This window comes from Chaetura pelagica, unplaced genomic scaffold, assembly GCF_000747805.2.
Source record: "Chaetura pelagica isolate M959 unplaced genomic scaffold, ChaPel_1.0 scaffold625, whole genome shotgun sequence".
Classification (NCBI taxonomy): Eukaryota; Metazoa; Chordata; class Aves; order Apodiformes; family Apodidae; genus Chaetura; species Chaetura pelagica.
Window position 1 is genome coordinate 885,295 of NW_009953499.1, and position 23,250 is coordinate 908,544.

The window sequence follows — 23,250 nt, forward strand, 5'->3', positions numbered from 1 at the left end:
CATCCATCCTGCCAGTGGGGACATGTCCATCCTGCCAATGGGGACGTGTCCATCCTGCCAGTGGGGACAAGTCCATTGTGCAACTCTGTGAGGTGACATCCACCCAGACATGGACGAGCTCAGCCAGGACCCACACGCTGCCATGTCCATGGAGGGTTTGGGGGCTGGGGACATGGGCTATTGCAGCTGCAATCCTGCCTGTTCTCTGCTCCCTCCCCTGCAGGCACTTCTCCTCTGGGACAGCCCAGTTGCAGCCTCCATCCAAGAGCAGTACTGTGAGAGCCTGGCACCAGCCACCAACCACACGGGTGAGTGTCCTGTGTCCCCAGCCCAGCCATCCCCAGGGAACCCCAGTGCCAGGGATGAGGGTGTAGGAGGGTGTCCCTGGGCTGAGCTGCAGCTGCCCAGCTCCTTCCTAGGGCTGGTGGGGTGTGCTGAGGCCGTGCAGCCTCTTCACAGGGGGAGAGTGAAGGCAGGAGATGCTAAAAATAGAGAAAATCAATGTCTGTTGGGCTGGGCTCCTGGTGAGGTTGGACAAAAATGTGTCTGCCCAGCCCCTGCTCCTGTGCTGCCCGTTCTCTACCACGCCCAGGGGCACCAGGGCTTTTGTCCCCTCTGCCCACCCCTCCCTGCCACCCCCGTGCCCAGGGTTTATAACTGGAGGTTGTGACTTTCTGTGGAGACCCCATCAGCAGGGCAGTGTGGCCACCATGTGCTCAGGGCTTGGCCACCTTCCATCCCCCCAGCACCCCCAGGTGTGTGTCCCTGAGCTCTCTGAGGGGCCACCAGGAGCTCCTGGGGCCGTGGTTGTGCTCAGGGCTGGCTCAGCAGGGCCATGGGCAGCTCCCTCCTGCTCAACACCCCTACCTGGCTTTGCATCCAACAGATCTCTTTTATTTTTTTTGGCCAAAACTGGCTTCTTGCCTATATTCAAGCTGTGACTTGGATGTCACCTCAGCAGTGACAGGTCTGGTTCAGTGAGAGGTTTTGGGAGAGGAGAAGTGGCTGAGAGAGAGGAGCTCACAGGGGCAAGAAGCAAAGTTCTCCCCCAGCTCAGATGTGCTGCAAAGTTCATTTTCCCACCTCTGACTGAGAGCAAGAGTGGGCTCCAAGCAATTGCCCAGCTTGTCCTGGTCCCTGCTGCTCTCTCCACCAGGGTGCTGGGTGGCTGCAGAGCCCTGGCACTGGTGGGTGGTTGCCCACCACCCAGCTCCCATTAACAGCAGCATCAAAAACCCCTTCTTCAAAAACTACACCTTGGCACCAGCTGATTCAGTGCCTGGCCAAGCTCTGGCCACCACAGCCCTGCAAGGACCATCCCCACAACATTCCCAGCCCAGGAACAGGAGGCAGAAAGCTGAGGGAGGACAAGGCTGCCTGTGGAAAGGGAATTGCCTGCCTGGCTGCAGCCTGGGCACGGGGCACACAACAAACCTGGTCATCACTCGTGGGCTTTGCTCCCTGAGGTTTCATCCCTCTGCTCAGCAAGGTGATTGTTCTTGGCCTTTGGACTTGGCACTGCTGGGTTAACAGTTGGACCTGATGATCTTAAAGGTCTTCTCTCACCATAATGGGGCTGTGATTCTGTGTCAGGCTGTGATAAATGGCATTTGGTTTCTTACTGTCCAGCTCTGTGGGACCCACAGAAGCACCAGCTGAGCCCCACAGGATCCTCTTGCCAAGTCCAGACCAGCTGGTGGCACATCCCAGGGCAGCAGGCAGGTCCCAGAGCCTCCTTGTACTCAGCTGGTGTCCTTTGCCACCCACTGCTGGAACCTCCTGAGCCCAGGAGGGCAAACGGGGGAGAATTTCTGCCTCAGCTTTCCTGATGGGTGTGCCCTGAAGTCACCACCACCCTCAGGCAGTGGGTGCTGCCTGCAAGGACCGGGCTTTGCTCAAGTCAGGACTTACTGGTGTGAATCCAAACAGGATTTAATGCCCCTCAGTGCCCATCACCCTGGGACAGGGAAGAACAAGACCCCAAACTTCTGCTCTGCAAAACCTCTAGCACCTCCAGGCATCCAACCTGTGCAACTCCTGAGTTTGGGATGGGGCTGGCACATGTGAGAGCTGCTTCCAGCACCAGGAGGGGGCTTAGAACAACAGGAAGAGACTAAAGTCATTGTCTCCTGTCTGCTGGTAAGTGGAGCTCAGTGCCAGCCCCCATCCTTGGGGTCCAGTTGAGCCCTGCCTGATGGAGGCAGCGATTCCTAGGGAGGGATATTCCCAGCCCTGGGAACTTGGTTTGGGGGCTGCTTAACACGGAGGGTTGTCAGGCTGACGTTAATGAGAATTGCAGGGAGGCCATGAGACTCAATTTGTTAATGTCTGCAGAGCCCTTGGGAAATGGCACATCCCAGTAACACGAGCCCAGGGCCCTGGGGCTCAGCAGGACAGCACTGGGATGCACGGCAGGGCTCTGCCTCGTGCCTCCCTGCTGCTCCCCTCCTCCAAAACACAACCCAGTCTGGCTGCTCCTCCTCTCTGGGGTCACCTATCCCTTCCTTATTTCATCTCCCACTTTCTAAGGAGGCTGCTGGCTGGGAAGTGGTGTCCCCAGGGGGTCAGTGCTCCCTGAGGCACATGCACTGAGCTGGGAAGGTCTCTGCACACAGCAGGGTGGTGGGGACAGACCTGGGGTGATGGTCATGGGGTTTGTGGGGTGCAGGTGTTGCCAGGAAACACTCATTCCAGGCAATGGAGCAGCAGCTGAGCCCCACAGAGCTCCCCTTATCCTGCCCCTTGTTGTGATGTACCAGCCTCCCTCCCAGCACAGTGTCCCCAGCACGACGTCCCCTGCCAGGGGATGCTCCAGATGCACATCAAAAATACCTCTTGATGAGCCACTGATTCTGCTCAGTGCTGGGACACGTGCTCACCCCCACCCAAGTGACCCCCCCAGCAGGGAGGCTGCTCTGCCCTGCAGCAGGGAGCAGCCCCCTTGGGTCTCTGCAGAAACTGTTCCAGGCAGGAACAGCATCAGCTGGACTTGAGGTCAAGGTGGTGCAGCAGGAAGGGCAGGTCAGCTGCACCCTGAGACACCTGGAAGCCAAGAAATTCCCTGATTCAACTTGTAAAGGAATCAGAGAGGCCCAGCATCCCTCCTCTAGGGTGGGTAAGGTCATGTCCCACAGGCTTCCAGCCTCCAGATTGTGTCATGGCACAGATTTGTCTTCCTGATGGGTTCAGGTCCCCAAGGTCTGGGCACAGCTGCTTCTCGCCTGCTCCTGCCCAGGGGGAGGGACAAGGTCACCTCACCCAGAGGGACACAGTGTCCCCTGCCAGCTGCAGGGCCACTTCCCATCGTGGCACTTCCCTGGGGAAGGAGGGGAGAAGCTGAGGAGGCAGAAAAGCCTCTTCCTGATGAGTAGAGGAGGCTTTCCTGAAGCAGCCCGGGGAAGCAGAGCCTGGAGAGCTCCTGGGCTTGTTTTGCCACCCCTTCCACTCAAGCCTGGAGCAGCTCCAGGACTTGGCACCTACTTGCTGGTAGCCCCAGCTGGCCCTGGCTGCACCACTCACTCCTTTCAGCTGTTAAACTGTTATCACAAGAAACTGTTGCCTTCCATTCCATGTGTGTGCTCAGGAGAGAAAGGGGAGTAGAATTGATTCCTTCCCAGGAGGGAGACGTTTTCTGCCACTCCAAGTTCACCTAAAGCAACAGAAAATGACAACAAAGCAAGGCAGGACTGAACAGAAATGTCTTTTTTTTTTTTTTTAGCTGGAGGTTTTTTTCCCAGGAGGGCTGAGTAGCTCTGCATTTAAATAAAGCAAATCCTGCTGGTCCAGACGTAGCAGAAGCCCCTGGCTGAGAAGCAGAGGGAGCAGGGAGGGGTGAGAGAGTTTCCTTCTCAGCTGCCAGGTTTGGGAACACGTTTCACAGCAGGTGACGCTTTGACCAGGAGACTTTCCACCTGCCCCAGCTGCTGCTGCTCCCCCTCCTCGTGCTGCCCTCCCTGGCTCCCCTGGGGACACGTTGGAATTGAAATTCAGAAAGGTCACATTAACCACATCAGTGTCTCTGTTCAGCCTCCTTGGTGTCTCTCCCACCAAGGCAGAAATGCTAACAAAGGAGCTGAGCAGGGGCTAAAGAGGCAGCAGGGAGGGACTTAGCACCCAGGGAGAGCTGTGGTCCTGGTGCAGGGTTAGGAACAAGAAGATATGAACCCACCTTTATGAAAAACCATCCTGGTTTAAGTGTGCACTGGTACCAATGCAGCCAGTCTGCCCATTATCCAGGAAACAGGAAGGTCAATAGGAACTTTTTTATGTTCTTGGGTTTCCTTGTGGAGGAGGGAAGGAGGTGATGAGGTTTTCTGGTAGGAAATAGTGTCCTGGCACATCTCAGGGTGAGCAGAACCTACAGCACCTCCACTGTGCCTTGGACTGACTGCAGGAAAATCATTGCCAGCTACTCCAGTCACTTGTAGCCAAACTAGAAGTCTTTGCTAGGAAAACTCTGCCAGGGAGGGATGTTTTTTTCTTTGCTCACCCACCAGCAAAGCCCAACCAACACCAGGGAATAAACCACTTGCTGCTACCCTTGCCAAGAACACAACTGCAGCCACTCCATGGGTCAGATCAGGAGAACAAGATCCAAACCCAACCCACTACCTTGTATACTCCATAAATATGTCAAAAGAAGGGTGGAGGTGATTCTGCCCCTTCACTCAGCTCCCATGAGACCCCACCAGGAACACTGTGTCCAGTTCTGGAGCCCCTAACATAAGAAGGACATGGAGCTCCTGGAGAGAGTCCAGAGGAGGCCATGGAGATGATGGGAGGGCTGGAGCAGCTCTGGAGCCAGGCTGGGAGAGTTGGGGTGTTCAGCCTGGAGAAGAGAAGGCTCCAGGGAGACCTTAGAGCAGCTTCCAGTGCCTGAAGGGGCTCCAGGAAAGCTGGGGAGGGACTTGGGACAAGGGCAGGGAGGGATGGGATGAGGGGGATGGATGAAAACTGGAAGAGATTGAGGTGAGATCTGAGGAGGAAATTCTTCTTTGTGAGGGTGGTGAGAGCCTGGCCCAGGTTGCCCAGGGAAGCTGTGGCTGCCCCATCCCTGGCAGTGTTGAAGGGCAGGTTGGATGGGGCTTGGAGCAGCCTGGGCTGGTGGGAGGTGTCCCTGCCCATGCAGGGGGTTGGGACTGGATGGGCTTTAAGGTCCTTCCAACCCAAACCAGTCTATTCTGTGAATCTGAACGTGCTCCTCAGGAGCTGTGCATGGGACAATGTGCAGTGATGACACTGAGCAGATGCATCAACCACCAATGGCAGAAGCTGGGTTTGTTGCCTCCTATTTATTCTTCTCCAGCAGAGACCCAAGGGGACAGTCAATGTTGGTGAATAGTAACAAGCTGAAAATTCATTTCAAAGACACTTTGCTATCATAATGCTTAATTAGCCCGTGTAATTATTTTACATTGAGGATCATGGAACTTGAATGCTTGGGAGGATTGCTGGGATTATTTTAAGGACTGAACTCTTACAAAGATAAATAGAAACACCCAGTGCCATGGGAAGTGGTGCTGGAGGTAGAGTGTGAGCAAGGAGCTGGGTATTTTGAGACAAGCAGCCACCCTGAGTAGCCAGCCCTGGCTCAGAGGGAAGGCAGGCAGCTCCACCACCCCAATTTCAACCCTGTGTTAACAGCAAGTGTCCCCTGGTGCCATTTCCCTCCATGCCTCAAGGTGTTACTCAAGCATTTAGCACCAGGAGCAGCCAGGATGGAGCCACCCCTCCTTGGCACAGCAGAGCCACCCCCCAACTGCCCTTCCTCTGGGGCAATGAGGTGTGAAATGGCTCTTTCTGCTCCACCAGTGGGGTGGGGCTGCTCAGGAGGGACACAGGAGCTTTTGTGCTCTAGCTGGGATGAGCATGTTCTGTTTTAGATGTGGAGATGAAGCCCTGGCTCCCAAATGCAAGTGCTGCAGCAGGGGTGGCCTCCAGGAGCCAGAGGCTTCACTCTGTCCATGATGCAGCAGCAGCAACATGGTCACCAAGGACATCAGGGATGGACAATCAGAGATGATTGTGATTGAGCATGAGCTCAGGACAGGTACAGATTGGAGCTAACACCTTTCAGCCTCCTGAGACACCTCAGATCAATGACCCAGCCATGGAAATGAGCCTGAGATGCAGGTTTCCATCATGTCTCCTGGCCCTTTGCACAAGGGGAGAGAGGCTTTGCCTTTGGAGCAGCCCCAGCATGGCTGGGGGCACAGCACCAGCTTGGGGTGAGACCAGGACCAGTTTGCTGGCACAGTTACACCAACACAGACCTTTGCTTCCCTCCTCTTCACACCATCCTAGCAAGGCTTGGATGCCACAATCACACTTGAACCCTCCTGGCATCAGCTCAAGAGCAACTGGGCCACACGTCTGGTGGTGCTGACCCAGGAGAAACCTGCTCCATCCTCTTCCAGTTTGCTCCAAATCTGAGCTGGGAAGGGGAGAACTTTCCCCTGCCAGGCTTCCCATGGCTTGAGCCTGGAGCCATCTCCAGGGGCCTGTATGAGGGGGAAGCAGGGGCTGTTTGGTGTAGACAGGAGGGTTATTGCTGCTGTTATCCTGTCTCAGTGGAAGTCCCTGGACAGACACTAATTTTTTTTCCTTTAGAAGAAAGGGAACAATTTTTTACCCCTCCAAACAGCACAACCTGAAGGAAACAGGGTGGGAAGGGGCTTGAGTGACATCCCCCAGGCCACATTCCCCTCCTCACAGCAGGACTAGCTCCTTCCTGCCCCAACACGCAGTGTTTCTGGGTGGGAGGGACCTCAATCAGAACCATTGGGTGCAGGTAGAAGATTCCTTGACCTTTTCTTGCTGCCAAGTTGCAAAGACCCAAACCTGTCTGTGCAGCCAAGGGTGCTGAGGAAGCTGCAGCAGAACCTGGGGGAATCATCTCCTGCAAACACAGAGAGGCCAGGAAGCAGACATGGAAGCATTTAGCACTGATAGGTCTCATTTCCATGCTAAACACTAGTGCTGGGAGCAGCTGGAGCAGCTGGTCCTGCTGGGCAAACCCATGGTGGAAGCCCTCCCAGCACTCTTTGCCTTCACTGTTTTACTTAACTCTTCCCCAGCAGGAGATTTATGTGGTGTTGCTTTTTTTTCCCTTCCCTACATGCTGATGAGAGCAGAAACATCTGCTCCCTGCAGCTTCTTCAGCCAGTTGTTTCCCACTGTGAGCCTGGGGAAAATCTTACAGCCACCCACTGGGTGAGGAACTGGTGGGACAGACCTCAACACGCTGCCTGCAGTGGTGCTGGGCTGATGGTGGCATCTCAGAAGCATCCTGCAGCCTGGCTGAGCCCCTCCTCTGCTCCCCCCACTGCAGCCCCCAGAGTCTCACCCCACCACCCTCACCCATGGGCTGAGGAGCTGCTGAGGTCCTGGTGACCTTGCTCCACCTTCCCCCTGCTGTGGTGGGACTGCAAGAGCCACCCACTGGGTTTGTCATCAAGTGGGTGGCCACAGCCATCAACAGCAGTGCCAAGCAGCATTAGATCCAGTGCCCTGGAGAAATGGGGGGGGATTTTATCCAGACATAGAAGAGAATGATGCCACCTTTGTCTGACAGCACCATTTCCCTGGATTTATCTTGGGTTTGGTGATGAATGACACAGCTGTGGGTTTGTTTTGCTGATCTCTGGGTCTGAGTCATTTCAGCCTGAGTCCTCCTGCCTGTCCTCCCCAGGCAACCTGTGCCCCTGGGATGCAGGAGGGAAACTGAGGCACGAGGGAAGGGGGAGAAAACGGAGGTTGTGTTCAGCCCCCACAGCTCACAGGGGAGGTTTCAACGTCTGCAGGAGCTGCCCTGGGCATTAGAACCACACAAGCCCCATTTTCCTATGTTGATTTATTCCAGGTGAATCTTTTCCTATTTCCCACGTTCATGTGGCTTCTGACCTGGGAGGATTCCCAGGTGGACAACAGGGAAAGCACTTGTGATTTCACTTCATCCTTGAAGCAATTCCCAGCTTTCTGTTCCTCTACCTCAATGCAAATCAAGCTACATTTTTAATCAGGGGGCTTCATTTTCCATGACCCTCTGCTTCTCTGTCAGATTTGGGTCAAAACAACTGAGGAACTCAAGGAATGCTAATGGATGGAGATGAGAACAGACACTCACACCCCCCATGTGATTAAATGCACCTTGTTTCCCAAGGAAGACAACCTTAAAACAGTTAATTTCAAGTGAAGGTTGCTCCAGCAACCACACACATTAGCCAAGCTAAAAGCAAAGGTCATGGATAAAATTAATTCCTCACTCCAAGCTATGGGAGGCAGAAGGTAACACTCACCATGGGCTGATGCTTCCCCAGCTCACACTCTTGGAAGTTGTTTTTGCTGTTTGCAAAGATATTGGCAGAAAAGCTTCTCTTGGAATATTTGCCCTGGGAACATCCCAGGAAACCAAGGAGCCAATTTTTTTCAGATCATCAGTGAAGACAAATATTCCCCTATTTAAAAATTCATTGTATTAATAACAAAATATGTTGGGTTTGGTATTTTTTTTTTTTGTTGGGTGGCTCTTTATCCAGCTCTATCCACGGGGATTCTCAGGAAAGGTGTTGAAATAACAAGTCCCTGAGCTGGGGTGGAGAGGAGATGCTGTGTTTTCAACCCCCCGAGAACTGGGAATTGGGGTGGTTTTGCCTTTGGAAATGGCAACATCTGTGTCAGTTCCAGCAGCACAAACACCTCTGGGTGCCCAGGACTGGTTGGCTCTGACCTCTACCCCTGCCAGGCTCTGCTGCCCACCCAGCACCTGCCTGCCAAGGCCTGGATTTTATGGGTATTCCAGCCTTTGTGCTTCCTGCTCCTCTCGGAGACGCAGGGAGGACGGATTTAGCTCCAGTACATGTTGTTCTAAATATACAGGAATTAGAGATAAAAAAGCCTGCAATCTGGCCTACCTAGTGCCCACGTTCAGCACGCCCGTGGAGCTGGGAAAAGCACAGGACTCCTGCTTGAAATCAGAAATAGCAGCAGCAGACTTGGAGTTTTCTTCCTAGGAAAGGCTGGAAGAGACCAACAGGAAGGGCTGGGAAGGAGAACTTGCAGCCAGGAGGTTGTGAGAGAGTTGGGGGAGCTCTGAGGAACATCCCACCAGCAGCAGGCTGGAGTCACCTCTGGGAAAGGGAAAAGCTGCTTTATTGCTGGTTGTTGTGGGGCTGAATGCCAAAGTGGTGGTTGAAGAAAAGGGCAGGGCTGGAGGACCAGAGCCAGGAACTCCAAGACCACTTTGGAAGCTGGCTCAGAAAACCAGGCTTGGACCAGAACTGGACTTCAGCCAGGTGCTCAGAACAACAGTCATGGCCAGAATGGACCAACCAGCCCTTGGAGAGTCCTGGAACAGACCCTGCTTGGCATCTGCCATGAGGCTCTTCTGAGGGCTGAGCTTGCAGTGACCCCCACTAGCTCAGCCAGGGCTGCAGCACCAAACCTGGACCCTTCAGCAGCCTGGAGGTGGCCAGGACACCTCCAGTAACCCTGTCCCCTCCTGCCCTACAGGTCCCCAGTAAAACCCCAGGAAACCTCCAGTAACTCTGTCCTGTTCTGCCCCACAGGTCCCCAGTAAAACCCCAGGAAACTCCCAATAAACCTGTCCCATCCTGCCCCACAGGACCCCAGTAAAACCCTAGGAAACTCCCAATAACCCTGTCCCTCCTGCCCCACTGGTCCCCAGTAAAACCCCAGGAGACCTCCAGTAACTCTGTCCTGTTCTGTCCCACAGGTCCCCAGTAAAACCCCAGGAAACCTCCAGTAACCCTGTCCCCTCCTGCCCCACAGGACCCCAGTAAAACCCCAGGAAAGCCCCAGTAACCCTGTCCCCTCCTGCCCCACAGGACCCCAGTAAAACCCCAGGAAAGCCCCAGTAACCCTGTCCCCTCCTGCCCCACAGGACCCCAGTAAAACCCCAGGAAAGCCCCAGTAACCCTGTCCCCTCCTGCCCCACAGGACCCCAGTAAAACCCCAGGAAAGCCCCAGTAACCCTGTCCCCTCCTGCCCCACAGGACCCCAGTAAAACCCCAGGAAAGCCCCAGTAACCCTGTCCCCTCCTGCCCCACAGGACCCCAGTAAAACCCCAGGAAAGCCCCAGTAACCCTGTCCCCTCCTGCCCCACAGGACCCCAGTGCAACGCCTCTGTGGACCTGATCGGCACGTGCTGGCCCCGCAGCGCGGTGGGGCAGCTGGTGGCCCGACCCTGCCCCGAGTTCTTCTATGGGGTGCGGTACAACACCACCAGTAAGGCAACTGGGACTGCTGGGATGTGGTCGGAGAGGGGTGGGGGACTTCAGGGAGTCGTGGGCCTCCAGGGCTGCAGGGACATGAGGGACAAGGAAGAACTTCTTTGCTGTGAGAGTGCCAGAGCCCTGGGCCAGGCTGCCCAGAGAGGCTGTGGAGTCTCCTTCTCTGGAGACATTCCAACCCCCCTGGCCACGTTCCTGTGTGATGTGCTCTGGGTGCCCCTGCTCTGGCAGGGGGGTTGGGCTGGGGGAGCTTTCCAGGTCCCTTCCAACCCCTGGGGTTCTGTCCCCCAACACGTTCCCTGGGTACCCAGCTCGGTGGGCTGGGTGGGATCTGCCCAGCAGCAGGAGGAAGGAGCTTTCCTGGCCCACCTGGCAGGGGAAGGGGCTGCACAGCAGTGGCTCTGCAAGCAGGACGTGCCCCCCGTGCAGGGGAAGGGGGCTGATGTCCCCTGGTGGGGGCAGGGGCAGAGGGGGGAGCTGCCCACCCTGTGGGAGGGGGCACCGAGTTCTGCAGCCCCCACTAAGCAAGGACTGGGGCACCTTGTGGCTCATCCCCTGCTGCCACGGGTCACTGCCTTGTCACTGCTGGTGACAGGGGACAAAGCAAAGGCACTTGAAAAGTGCCCAAGGCCATTCCTAGCACCCAGCTGAGCTCCTGACCACCCAAGCTCTGCTTTTGCTGCATGAAACCTCTTGCTTCCCACATCAAAACATGTTTCCATCCCATGAGCTCACAGCTCCTGCTTCCTGCTGCCCCTCCTGCCATTCCTGGAGTCTCCTTGCATGAATCCATACTTAAGCCTGCCTGAAAGCCACCTCCATCCCTATCCCACCCCACCATCCCACCCATGGTCTTTCCTATTAATAGCCCAGTATGGCTCCAGTGCCATCACCCCAGTGCCATGCCCCAGAGCCAACACCATCCAGAGACTGCTCCAGGGCTGGTGTGGTCATTCCTTCCCAATTAACCTTGTCCTCCCTGTCCTTCCTGAGAGGTGAAGAAAGCTCCAAGTGCAAGGAGAGGAGGGAGAGCCTGAGGCTGCTGCTGCAGCAGGTGACACCTCATCACTCCAGCACATAGTGCAGAAATGGGCCAGAGATTTTGGTTCTGCAGTTGCAACCAAGGTGGCATCTGGGCTGGCTTCAAAGCAAAAAGATGCCACTGGTTGGGTGGCAGGGACCCCTGCATTGGTAACAGTCACCAGGTCACCTGGTTGTGCCCCTGCCTTGTTAACCCTTCACTGGGCACCTTCTCTTTCAGACAATGGCTACAGGGAGTGCCTCACCAACGGGAGCTGGGCAGCACGGGTCAACTATTCCCAGTGCCAGGAGATCCTCAGTGAAGAGGTAGGACCTCTTAGACATTAGGAGGAACTGTCTCTTAGACATTTGGAAGAATTTCTTCACTATGAAGTTGGAGAGACCCTGGAACATGTTGCCCAGGGAAGCTGTGGCTGCCCCATCCCTGGCAGTGTTGAAGGGCAGGTTGGATGGGGCTTGGAGCAGCCTGGGCTGGTGGGAGGTGTCCCTGCCCATGCAGGGGGTGGGACTGGATGATCTTGAAGGTCCCTTCCAACCCAAACCATTCCATGATTCTATGACCTTGGTAGCCTCTCAGCCAAGCTCTTGGCAGGAGGGTGAGGGACAAAAGATGGAGTTTTGGAGGGCAACAGCATCCAGGCCAGGAGCAGCCCAAGCTCATGGGCTGGGTGTGCAGCAGCAGCCCAGACCAAGGGTTGGATGCAGCACATCTGACCCCCTTCTTGATTTGTGTTTTCATTCCCTGCCAAAAATAAAGCCACATCTGTGTCCTTCCCTGTTCAGCATCCAGGGGGATTTGCAGTGTGAGCTCTTCTGGCCCCAGGGTGCAGACCAGCTTGTCCTCTGGCCCCACCAACCTCCCCCAGCTCCCTCCTGCCACAGGCCCCCAGTACAAACCCCCCCTCCCCACTGGCAAGGAGCAAAGCAGACGTTTAGGAGACTGAGAGGGATAAAAACGAGGGCACCATGAATCATGACCCCCCGGGGAGGTCAGGCCACCCCTCGGAGCAAAGGGGAAGACATATGGGCTGTTCATTTGCAGTTGATAACCACCTCTGGTATTTAAGCTGCTGATCTCTCTTGCCAGGAATGGTTTTCTCACTCAGATAATTGCTAATTCACAGGTTGGATGAGTGCCTGACAGCAGGAGCAATCAATTAATTTAATTAGCACTCACACCTTCTCCAGATCTCCTGCTCCCTCTGCCCAAATTCATCCCAGGCTCTCAGCTGCCCTCAGGGCAACAGGGAATGAACTGAGACATCAGATGTCACTGCTGGGCTGAGCTGCAGCAGGATTTCTCTGGACAAGGGGTTGTCCCAGCACTGAGCAGAGGTGATGTGACAACCATGAGCTGCAGTGACATGGGCAGGAGATGAAGTGCCTGAGCTCTTTGCTGGTCCCTCTCCTGCCCACACGACCCCCACCCAACCAGCTGTGTCTCCTCCCAGCCCCATTTCCACAGCCTTGCACCAGTTGGGCTCCAGTTGGTTGCTCAAAAAGGACCCACATTTTGCAGTGTGGGTCTTGGAGCTGATGTGGTGGTGGTGGTGGAGGAGGTGGGTTTGTGGTGGTACCCCGTGATGCTGCTGCTGACCCTGTCCCCATCTCCCCCCCATCAGAAGAAGAGCAAGCTGCACTACCACGTCGCAGTCATCATCAACTACCTGGGGCACTGTGTCTCTCTGGGGGCTCTCCTGGTGGCCTTCGTGCTCTTCATGCGCCTGCGGTGAGTGGCCTGACCTGCTCTTGTCCTCCTGGCCTGGCCACGAGCCCAGGGAGGTCACCCCTTGGGCTGGGAACTGACCTGGCCCTTGTGTCTTTCCACATCACCCCCCATGGCTTGATGCTCTCCAGCCTGGAGGGACGATACCTCTCTCAGGGTTATTTTCCTCCTGCTGCTTTTTCAAAGGAGGGGGTTATGGAGGCAGAGGGTCCTCCTGGGTGCCTTCCAGAGCCCTGGGCCAGGCTGCCCAGAGAGGCTGTGGAATATTGTGTCCAGTTCTGGGCCCCTCAGTTCCAGAAGGACAGGGAACTGCTGGGAAGAGCCCAGGGCAGAGCCCCAGAGACGCTGGAGGGAGGGGAACATCTCCCTGCTGAGGAAAGGCTGAGGGAGCTGGGGCTGTTGGGCTTGGAGAAGAGGAGACTGAGGGGCCACCTCATCCATGGGCACAAATCTGTTCAGGGCAGTGTCAGGAGGACAGAGCCAGGCTTTGTGCAGTGATGTCCAGTGACAGGACAAGGGGCAGTGGGTGCAAACTGGAGCCCAGGAGGTTCCATGGGAATCTCAGGAAGAACTTGTTTGCTGTGAGAGTGCCAGAGCCCTGGGCCAGGCTGCCCAGAGAGGCTGTGGAGTCTCCTTCTCTGGAGACATTCCAACCCCCCTGGCCACGTTCCTGTGTGATGTGCTCTGGGTGCCCCTGCTCTGGCAGGGGGGTTGGGCTGGGGGAGCTTTCCAGCTCCCTTCCAACCCCTGGGATTCTGGGGTTCCATCTCCTGGCCTTGCTCCTGCCCCCCTCCCTTAGGGCACTGCCCCAGCTCTTCACCCTGGGGCTCCCAACAAAGACCTACAAAAGCAACCCCTTCCCCCAGCCCACACATGGCCATCCTGCAGGCACCCCCTGTGCTCTGACAGTCCCTCCCCCTCCTCTTCTCCAGGAGCATCAGGTGCCTGAGGAACATCATCCACTGGAACCTGATCACAGCCTTCATCCTGCGCAACGCCACCTGGTTCGTGGTGCAGCTCACCATGAACCCCGAGGTGCACGAGAGCAACGTGGTAGGTGCAGCCCTGCCAGGGAGCTGGGGTGAGCCTGGGGTGGGGGCTTGAGGGTCTGAGCTATCCAACCACAAAAGCAGCTTGAGAGTTGAGGGGAGCAACAAGGCTGACCTGGTGTTTGAGGGACAACCCAGGCTGATGAGCAACGTGGGTTTGATGGTCCTACTGGGCTCTGGGTTGTTCTGGGGGTTGGTTCTGCCACCCCTAACACAGAGATCTGCTCATCACCCCCCTCCCTGGCAGGTCTGGTGCCGTTTGGTCACTGCTGCCTACAACTACTTCCACGTCACCAACTTCTTCTGGATGTTTGGGGAGGGCTGCTACCTGCACACGGCCATCGTGCTCACCTACTCCACCGACAAGCTCCGCAAGTGGATGTTCATCTGCATTGGCTGGTGTGAGTGCCAGGGTTCCCACCCCTCTCCACCCACCCAGGGTGCCCAGGGGCTCAGTGATGGGTGATTCCCACCTCCATCCTCTGCTCCTGTTCTTCTCCCACTCCAGTAGCTGCAAAGAGGCTGCTAGGAGTGGGAGGATGGGGTTTAGCGTGATGGTCGGATGGAGAAGAGAAGGGTCTGGAGAGACCTCATAGGAGCCTTCCAGTGCCTGAAGGGGCTCCAGGAAAGCTGGGGAGGGACTTGGGACAAGGGCAGGGAGGGGTGGGATGAGGGGGATGGATGAAAACTGGGAGAGGGAGATTGAGGTGAGACATGAGGAGGAAATTCTTTGCTGTGAGGGTGGTGAGAGCCTGGCCCAGGTTGCCCAGGGAAGCTGTGGCTGCCCCATCCCTGGCAGTGTTGAAGGGCAGGTTGGATGGGGCTTGGAGCAGCCTGGGCTGGTGGGAGGTGTCCCTGCCCATGCAGGGGGTGGGAATGGATGGTCTTGAATGTCTCTTCCAACCCAAACCTCTCTATGATTAATGATTCCACGATCTATGTCTCATCTCCCCCCGTGGTTTCCCCTGGGTGAGGACACCCCTGGCCCAGCAGAGCTCAGTGCTGCAGGGCTGAGGCTCCTCCCTGTCTCCCTCTCCAGGTATCCCCTTCCCCATCATCGTCGCCTGGGCCATCGGGAAGCTCTACTACGACAACGAGAAGTGAGATGGGTTTGCTCCCCTTCCCCAGCCCCCTTCCCATCCCAGTTCCAGGGATCAGTTGTGCCAGGGGCTGGGGCAGACATGGACCTTGCTTGGAAGGGCTGACAAGGGTCCATAGAAAGGGTGGGAGGAAAAACAAGGATCATATTCTTCCTTTTATCCCCCCTTGGGGCTTTCTGGTGCACAAGCCCTGCCTGCAGCTGCCTGGGGCTGCACTTTCCTCTTCAAAGGGCAAATAAGATCTTCTGGGTTGTTTTTTCTTTAAGGGGAAAAGGTGAGATGAAGGCAGAGCTGCTGGGATGTGTTTGCTAAATGGAGCTGGGATTTAACCTGCCAGTGGAGATATAAACTGTCACCCCCAGAGCCACGTTCACAGCCACTTGCTAATGGAGGAGTTCACAGGCACCTGAGAGCTCATCCCCTGGGCTGGGAGGGCACAGGGAGCCTGTGCAGATCAGGTCTTGGTTTTCAGGGCTGGTTTTGCCTCCCCAGCTCAGCAGCCCTGATGTACAAACCCCACCAAGGTGGTCCTGGGACATGGGTGCACCCAAGGGAGCTCCCGTGGGGTTTGCTGGGGGCAGAACCAGCCTGGATCTGTTCACATTCCCTGCTGCTCTGCCCTGGAGAACTGTGCCCAGTTCTGGGCTGCCCAGTTCAAGAAGGACAGGGAACTGCTGGAGAGGGGACAGCAAAGGGCTACAAAAATGCTGAGGAGACTAGAACATCTCCCTTATGAGGAAAGGCTGGGGGAGCTGGGTCTTTTTAGTCTGGAGAAGAGGAGACTGAGGGGGGATGTTATCAGTGCTTATCAGTACTTCAAGGGGGGTGGCTGGAGGGTGGGCCAGGCTTTTCTCAGAGGTGCCCAGAGACAGGACAAGAGGGAACAGGCACAAACTTGAACATAGGAAGTTCCATCTAAACATGAGGAGGAACTTCTGTGCTGTGAGGGTGGCAGAGCCCTGGGACAGGCTGCCCAGGTTGCTTGTGGAGGCTCCATCTCTGCAGACATTCCAAACCCACCTGGATGCCATGACCCTTGGACTGCATCATCTCCAGAGGTCCCTTCCAACCCCTCACACTGTGACTCTGTGTAAGGCTGTCCCTGCTCATCCCACCATAACCAGGTCCCACATCCACCCAGGGCCCATCATCACCCCCACAAGCCCCTGGGAACCTGGAATGTTCATGGGGGAAGCTCTTCCATCGTGGCTGAGCAGTGTAAGTCCTAGAGCTTTCACGCTGGGGACAATGACTTACAGACACTGTGCAAGGACAGCAATAAGTCCATGTCACCCACACTGCAGCCTTGTCCCCAGCACCAGATGTCCCTGACCCTGCTTGTCCTTGCCCTGCAGGTGCTGGTTTGGGAAACGAGCAGGAGTTTACACTGACTACATCTACCAAGGCCCCATGATCCTGGTGCTGCTGGTAAGAGCAAAGTGACCTTGTTTCCTAAATCCAGGATCCTTCCATCTACCCGTGGGGTCAGGCTGCTCCTGGACAGGGATTCTGGTCCCCTCCTTCGGGGTGACCCCACCACAGCAGTGCCCTTCACCCTGCAGGCCCAGCTCCCAACCTGCACCTCCAGCAAAGGTGGGCACCTCACCCACCAGGAGGAATGGTCTGCATGGATCCTGCTGCTGTGGGATGGGCTAGAAAGAGGGCCTGGAGACCCCTGTGCCATGGGGAAGCTGCCATCAGCAGACTCCCACATGCATCAGTAAGTGCCCCCATCCCTGCCCTGGCACTGCTTGGGTGCAGGTGGGTGTTTTGTCCAGCCTCTGCAGCAGCCTGGGGACCTCAACCCCATTCCTTGATGCACATCACTTTGTTCCTGCCCCTTGGCTGGGCCACGGTGGTCACACAGAGCATCTTTTGCTGGGGCTTTGCCCCTTTTGGGAAGGGACAAAGAGGGGAAGAGGTGACAGGTCACAAGCAGCAGCATCAGGCTCTGACCTGTGTTTGCAGGGAGAAACCTCTGCACGAGGTCCCACAGCTTTTCCTCCCTCCTCACCCAACACCAAGACAATCCAAGGGAGGACTAATCACTGGCACCCCCTGGTCTGGCTGGATAATTGAGCCTGCTTCTCATTTCCCAGCCCATCAGGTAGCCAGGCCACCTCTCCCTGGTGACAATTGTGCTGGGCTCCCAGGGCTGCCTCCCCGTGCCCTCATTAGCAGCTCAGCACTGGGACAGTGGCCAAGTGGCTCCTTGCTGCCATGGTAGCCACCTAAAAATCAAAATCCCTTCAGCCACCTTTATGTGCCTCTTCCCCCTCCAGCTTTTTCACCAGCAGCCCTTTCTCCAAGGCCTGCCCATCCTCACCAACCTCCTGCTCCAATCCCTTGACCCAGCTCCTGCAGCTTCTTGCTGTAAAACCAATAGATGCAGATGTTCTCTTCCAAGAGGCAAGAGATCAGGTTCAAGAGTTCCCATTTCCACTGGCACAGCCTCTTGCCTGTGCTGGGGAAGTGGGGGGCAACGTTGGGGAAGAAGACAGTTCACCAGGTGCCCTCTTCCTTCCAGATCAACTTCATCTTTCTGTTCAACATCGTCCGAATCCTCATGACAAAGCTCAGAGCTTCAACCACGTCAGAGACCATCCAGTACAGGTGAGAGGACCCTGCAGGAAGCAGAGCTAGAAACTGCAGCAGCAGGATTTGGGGGGGATAGGAACAGTCCCAGCAGCCAGGCAGCAAGGGGGTGGAAGGATGGAGAGATATCTGAGAGCAATTCATCTGCTTTTCTTGGAGACACGTGGTCGTTGCATCTGGGGCTGGGGACAAATCCTGGCTGGTGAGGACTTTGTGGTGGAGGAGGTGGGTGGTTGGGTCTGCCCTGGAAGGGAGTTGAGGCTCTTTGCAAACGCCTGCTCTGGTGGGACTGGATCAGCTCTCCAGCCTTGGAGCTGCAAATCCTGGCATGGAGGTGAGAATGAAGTGGCTTGGCAGCAAAGCAAGGAAGGGGCAGTGGATCCACACCACCCAAAACACCTCCTTGGGAAGCTGCAAGGAGAAGGCAACACCCTCAGCAGCCACAACAGGAGGATTTAACCCTTCCTGCTGCAGAATATTTTCCAGAAGATTTGGGAGGTGCAGTCAGAACTGCTCTCCAAAGCTCCTGGAGCAGGAGAAGACCTTGGTCTTCTTCAGTGCTTCTCTCTGGATCATTTTCTGGGCAGGAATCAAGGAATCTCACTGTGTGCTGGGTCAAGAGAAGCAGGTTTGGGGCAGAGGGTGACTTTTTCAGCTCAAAAAGGAAAAATCCAGATGCAATCCTTGGGAAATTCCAGCTGTGTTGATCAAGGAGCCCTGAGCTGGGATGAATGATCCAGCTTGGGGTGAGCAGGGGTGATTGGGGTGAGCTTGGGGTGATTGGAAGAGGCTGGTTGGCCTCAGTGAGCAGGTTTGAGAGACTTGTTGGGGTTTTTCAGTATTTCCCTGCTTTTTTGGCAGGGAAGGTTTTTTTTTCCCCTTTGGGCAGAAGGTTTTCATTTCCCAGGGGCCATTTGGTGGGACAGGAAAGCTTGGGAGTGTTTGGTAGGTTCTAAACTGGGACAGTCCTGCTTCAAGGTGGCCTGGGACAGCCCTGCAGGGTTTCTGGGGGGCAGCAGCTTTTGGTAACAGGCTGGTGGATCCCAGGACTCTCCCCTTGGAAAGCTACCCGTGCTGCCCCATGGTTTGCCAGCCTGAAGATGCTCAAACCAGTTCCTTCCAGTTCCTCTGGGCCATCTGGCAGGTTGTCCCCATGGCTGTGGGCTCTTCTCCAGGCCAGCCATGCAGCCCAGGTCCCAGCCCAGACCTGCCATGACTCTCCCTCTTCTCAGCTAACATTGGAATCTGTCCATTCACAGGATTTTGAAGCAAAAAGTGCTGACTTGGCATTGTTCTTGTCCCCTGATCCAGAGGAAGGAGATGCCAGGCCCTGATCCTTCCTCTTGTGTCAGTGACTTCTCACCAGCTGCACTTGCAACCTCATCAAGAAAAGACACAAAATGAATTAGCTGGGTTAAGTTGTTCAGAAGCCCAAGTTGACAGCTGTGAATGATTTTATCCTCCTTCATTCTTTTTGAATGGAGCCTGGGATCAGCCAAGCAACCCTTTCCTGCCAGCTCAAGGTCAGGTCTCAACTCTCCACTGCCCTTTCCTGGCTGGAGAACCCATGGAAGGTTCCCAGTGCTCAAACCAGCCCAGTCCCTTGGATATTGTGTTGGAAAACATCTGCTCCCTCCTCCCCTGGTCACCGATTTGACCAGTCCCAGACTGGGAGTAGGATGGAGGATGTTCCTCATGTCCAGGGCTGCCCTGTAGCAGCTCAGGTCCATGTTTTATCCCCAGGAAAGCAGTCAAGGCCACGTTGGTGCTGCTGCCCTTGTTGGGAATCACCTACATGCTGTTCTTTGTCAACCCAGGGGAGGATGAGATCTCCAGGATTGTCTTCATCTATTTCAACTCCTTTCTGGAGTCCTTCCAGGTATGGTCCTCAGCACTAACTTCCACCCCAGTCCCCCCAGTAAGGGATGTGGAGGAGCTTGAACTGGTTGATGCTTCATCCTGCTCCTGCCCCCTCCCCAAACCAGACACCCCCACCCCCTGGAGCTGCTCTGGAGCCTGGGGATGCCTGGTGGCCATAGGTCTGTGGTGACTCTGCTGCTTGTCTCCTTCCAGGGCTTCTTTGTCTCTGTCTTCTACTGCTTCCTGAACAGCGAGGTGAGCACAGGGGGGTCCTCAGGGGGTCTCCACCCTTCCTGGGCTTGGGGGGTCCTGGCACCCAACTCCCCAGCTGAAGGTCTGGTCAGAGTTGGTGCTTCACCTCCAGGCACTGCTGGAGATGGGAATGACTACTCTTGGTCTCCTCCTCCAAAAATGCACCCCCAAGAGCAGATGCTGTGGGGTTGCACCCGTGTGATCTGGTGCAGCAGAGGAGCTGAGGGTCCCCCCATTCCTGAGGAACCCTTCCCAGTGGGAGCTCTGTCCACATGTGGGTACCCAGCACGTGGACAAGGGCAGCTCTGACCCAAAACAGAGACAGCAGGAAGAAAGGAGGTGAGAGCAGAGGTTGATCCTTTGGGCAGCTCTTTCCTCTACCTCCTCCCAAGGGCTCTGGCACCTTCTCTGGCTCAGGAGGGTCTGTCCCAGCCCAGCTTCCTGTTACCAAATTGCTGCAGGAGGCAAAGGGGCTGGAGCAAGGTGGCCTGGGGACGTGTCACACTGTGCAGTTGAGGGTCCTTCACCTCTCAGTGGGGTTTCTGATGTTCACCCAACAGCACCACCTCAGCCCAGTGCCCATCTCCGGGGCCAACCCCCGGTGCAGCCCCTGAGGGGCATTTCTCCATTTCCCTGCCACACAAAGCACTGGGGCTGTTGGAGGGTGGAACTGATGTTGGAGAAAAGCCACCAGGCTCCAGCAGACCAGCCATCAACCCTCCTGCCTGTCTCCCTCCCCTCTCCCAGCCCCTGGCAGCACCCGAGGCAGGCTGGAAGGTGCTGCTTTGCCTGCAGAGCCCCTGCTCACACTGATTTCTCCCTCTTGTTTCCATTTTGCCCTCAGAGGCACCACCAGTCAGGGCCACCTCCCCTCCCAACCAGTTCCACCAGCACCACATCAGGCTGGGCTCCCTGGGAGCTGCCAGGGGCAATTTTTTTTGGTTGAAAACCTGAGGGTGAGGCTGGCTGGTGCCTCTGCAGATCTCTGGCCAGCTGCCTGGTGACCATGTCCCCTCCTCTGCCTCCCCCCCAGGTCAGATCAGCCGTGAGGAAGCGCTGGCACCGCTGGCAGGACAAACGATTTTATCCTCCTTCATTCTTTTTGAATGGAGCCTGGGATCAGCCAAGCAACCCTTTCCTGCCAGCTCAAGGTCAGGTCTCAACTCTCCACTGCCCTTTCCTGGCTGGAGAACCCATGGAAGGTTCCCAGTGCTCAAACCAGCCCAGTCCCTTGGATATTGTGTTGGAAAACATCTGCTCCCTCCTCCCCTGGTCACCGATTTGACCAGTCCCAGACTGGGAGTAGGATGGAGGATGTTCCTCATGTCCAGGGCTGCCCTGTAGCAGCTCAGGTCCATGTTTTATCCCCAGGAAAGCAGTCAAGGCCACGTTGGTGCTGCTGCCCTTGTTGGGAATCACCTACATGCTGTTCTTTGTCAACCCAGGGGAGGATGAGATCTCCAGGATTGTCTTCATCTATTTCAACTCCTTTCTGGAGTCCTTCCAGGTATGGTCCTCAGCACTAACTTCCACCCCAGTCCCCCCAGTAAGGGATGTGGAGGAGCTTGAACTGGTTGATGCTTCATCCTGCTCCTGCCCCCTCCCCAAACCAGACACCCCCACCCCCTGGAGCTGCTCTGGAGCCTGGGGATGCCTGGTGGCCATAGGTCTGTGGTGACTCTGCTGCTTGTCTCCTTCCAGGGCTTCTTTGTCTCTGTCTTCTACTGCTTCCTGAACAGCGAGGTGAGCACAGGGGGGTCCTCAGGGGGTCTCCACCCTTCCTGGGCTTGGGGGGTCCTGGCACCCAACTCCCCAGCTGAAGGTCTGGTCAGAGTTGGTGCTTCACCTCCAGGCACTGCTGGAGATGGGAATGACTACTCTTGGTCTCCTCCTCCAAAAATGCACCCCCAAGAGCAGATGCTCTGGTGCAGCAGAGGAGCTGAGGGTCCCCCCATTCCTGAGGAACCCTTCCCAGTGGGAACTCAGTCCACATGTGGGTACCCAGCACGTGGACAAGGGCAGCTCTGACCCAAAACAGAGACAGCAGGAAGAAAGGAGGTGAGAGCAGAGGTTGATCCTTTGGGCAGCTCTTTCCTCTACCTCCTCCCAAGGGCTCTGGCACCTTCTCTGGCTCAGGAGGGTCTGTCCCAGCCCAGCTTCCTGTTACCAAATTGCTGCAGGAGGCAAAGGGGCTGGAGCAAGGTGGCCTGGGGACGTGTCACACTGTGCAGTTGAGGGTCCTTCACCTCTCAGTGGGGTTTCTGATGTTCACCCAACAGCACCACCTCAGCCCAGTGCCCATCTCCTGGGGCAACCCCCAGTGCAGCCCCTGAGGGGCATTTCTCCATTTCCCTGCCACACAAAGCACTGGGGCTGTTGGAGGGTGGAACTGATGTTGGAGAAAAGCCACCAGGCTCCAGCAGACCAGCCATCAACCCTCCTGCCTGTCTCCCTCCCCTCTCCCAGCCCCTGGCAGCACCCGAGGCAGGCTGGAAGGTGCTGCTTTGCCTGCAGAGCCCCTGCTCACACTGATTTCTCCCTCTTGTTTCCATTTTGCCCTCAGAGGCACCACCAGTCAGGGCCACCTCCCCTCCCAACCAGTTCCACCAGCACCACATCAGGCTGGGCTCCCTGGGAGCTGCCAGGGGCAATTTTTTTTGGTTGAAAACCTGAGGGTGAGGCTGGCTGGTGCCTCTGCAGATCTCTGGCCAGCTGCCTGGTGACCATGTCCCCTCCTCTGCCTCCCCCCCAGGTCAGATCAGCCGTGAGGAAGCGCTGGCACCGCTGGCAGGACAAACACTCCATCCGGGCCCGGGTGGCTCGGGCCATGTCCATCCCCACCTCTCCCACCCGGGTCAGCTTCCACAGCATCAAGCAGTCCACAGCTGTCTGAGCTGGCAGCCCAGGGGCTGGAGGAGCTGCTGTCCCCCCCTGCCTGGGACCCCCGGGGTGACCCAGGAGCCGGGTCCTGCCTGGCAGAGCCTGCACAGACTCGCTGCACCCATGGGAAACCCTGCAGAAGCTCCTGTCCCACTTGCTGGGACAGAGCTGTAGGGACAGGACGGCTGCTTTGTCACCTCCCTGGCAGTGGTGTGACCTGCTGGGGTGGCAGGAGGAGCCTGGAGAGGTGGCAGCAGCCTCCCTGCCCACCTCCAGCCCAGGCATGATGCCCCATGTCCTGTTGCTGCCTGGGTTGTCACTGCAGAGGTGACAGAGCAGCAGGACAGGGCTGGGACACCTCATGGGGCTCATCCCTTGGGAAGATGAGCCAGCTTTCCAGGGGGTGCTTGCTGGGATGCTGCTGGGAGTGGGAGGGAAACCCTCCAAGGGGGCAGGGGGGGATGGATGGAAAGCCCTGGACTGGTGGCAGATGTGGC

The 23,250-nt window shown here is 56.5% G+C and overlaps 1 protein-coding gene across 1 annotated transcript; it reads left to right on the top strand.

The window, feature by feature from the left end:
• Positions 1 to 109: 109 nt before the first annotated feature.
• Positions 110 to 22,766, top strand: CRHR1 (corticotropin releasing hormone receptor 1). The gene is made up of 12 exons (XM_009999339.1): positions 110 to 308; positions 10,126 to 10,245; positions 11,512 to 11,597; positions 12,914 to 13,020; positions 13,950 to 14,070; positions 14,314 to 14,467; positions 15,106 to 15,166; positions 16,522 to 16,594; positions 17,694 to 17,779; positions 19,505 to 19,640; positions 19,835 to 19,876; positions 22,626 to 22,766. Exons 1-12 carry the CDS (start codon positions 110 to 112, stop codon positions 22,764 to 22,766), a joined length of 1,326 nt encoding a protein of 441 aa, XP_009997641.1.
• Positions 22,767 to 23,250: the final 484 nt, after the last annotated feature.

Excerpts from the sequence above, each read along its gene's own strand:
- CRHR1 (XM_009999339.1), top strand. The coding sequence starts at position 110 with ATGGACGAGCTCAGCCAGGACCCACACGCTGCCATGTCCATGGAGGGT. Across the intron at positions 309-10,125 it reads ACCAGCCACCAACCACACGG|GACCCCAGTGCAACGCCTCT; the intron begins GTGAGTGTCCTG and ends CCTGCCCCACAG. Across the intron at positions 10,246-11,511 it reads GGTGCGGTACAACACCACCA|ACAATGGCTACAGGGAGTGC; the intron begins GTAAGGCAACTG and ends CTTCTCTTTCAG.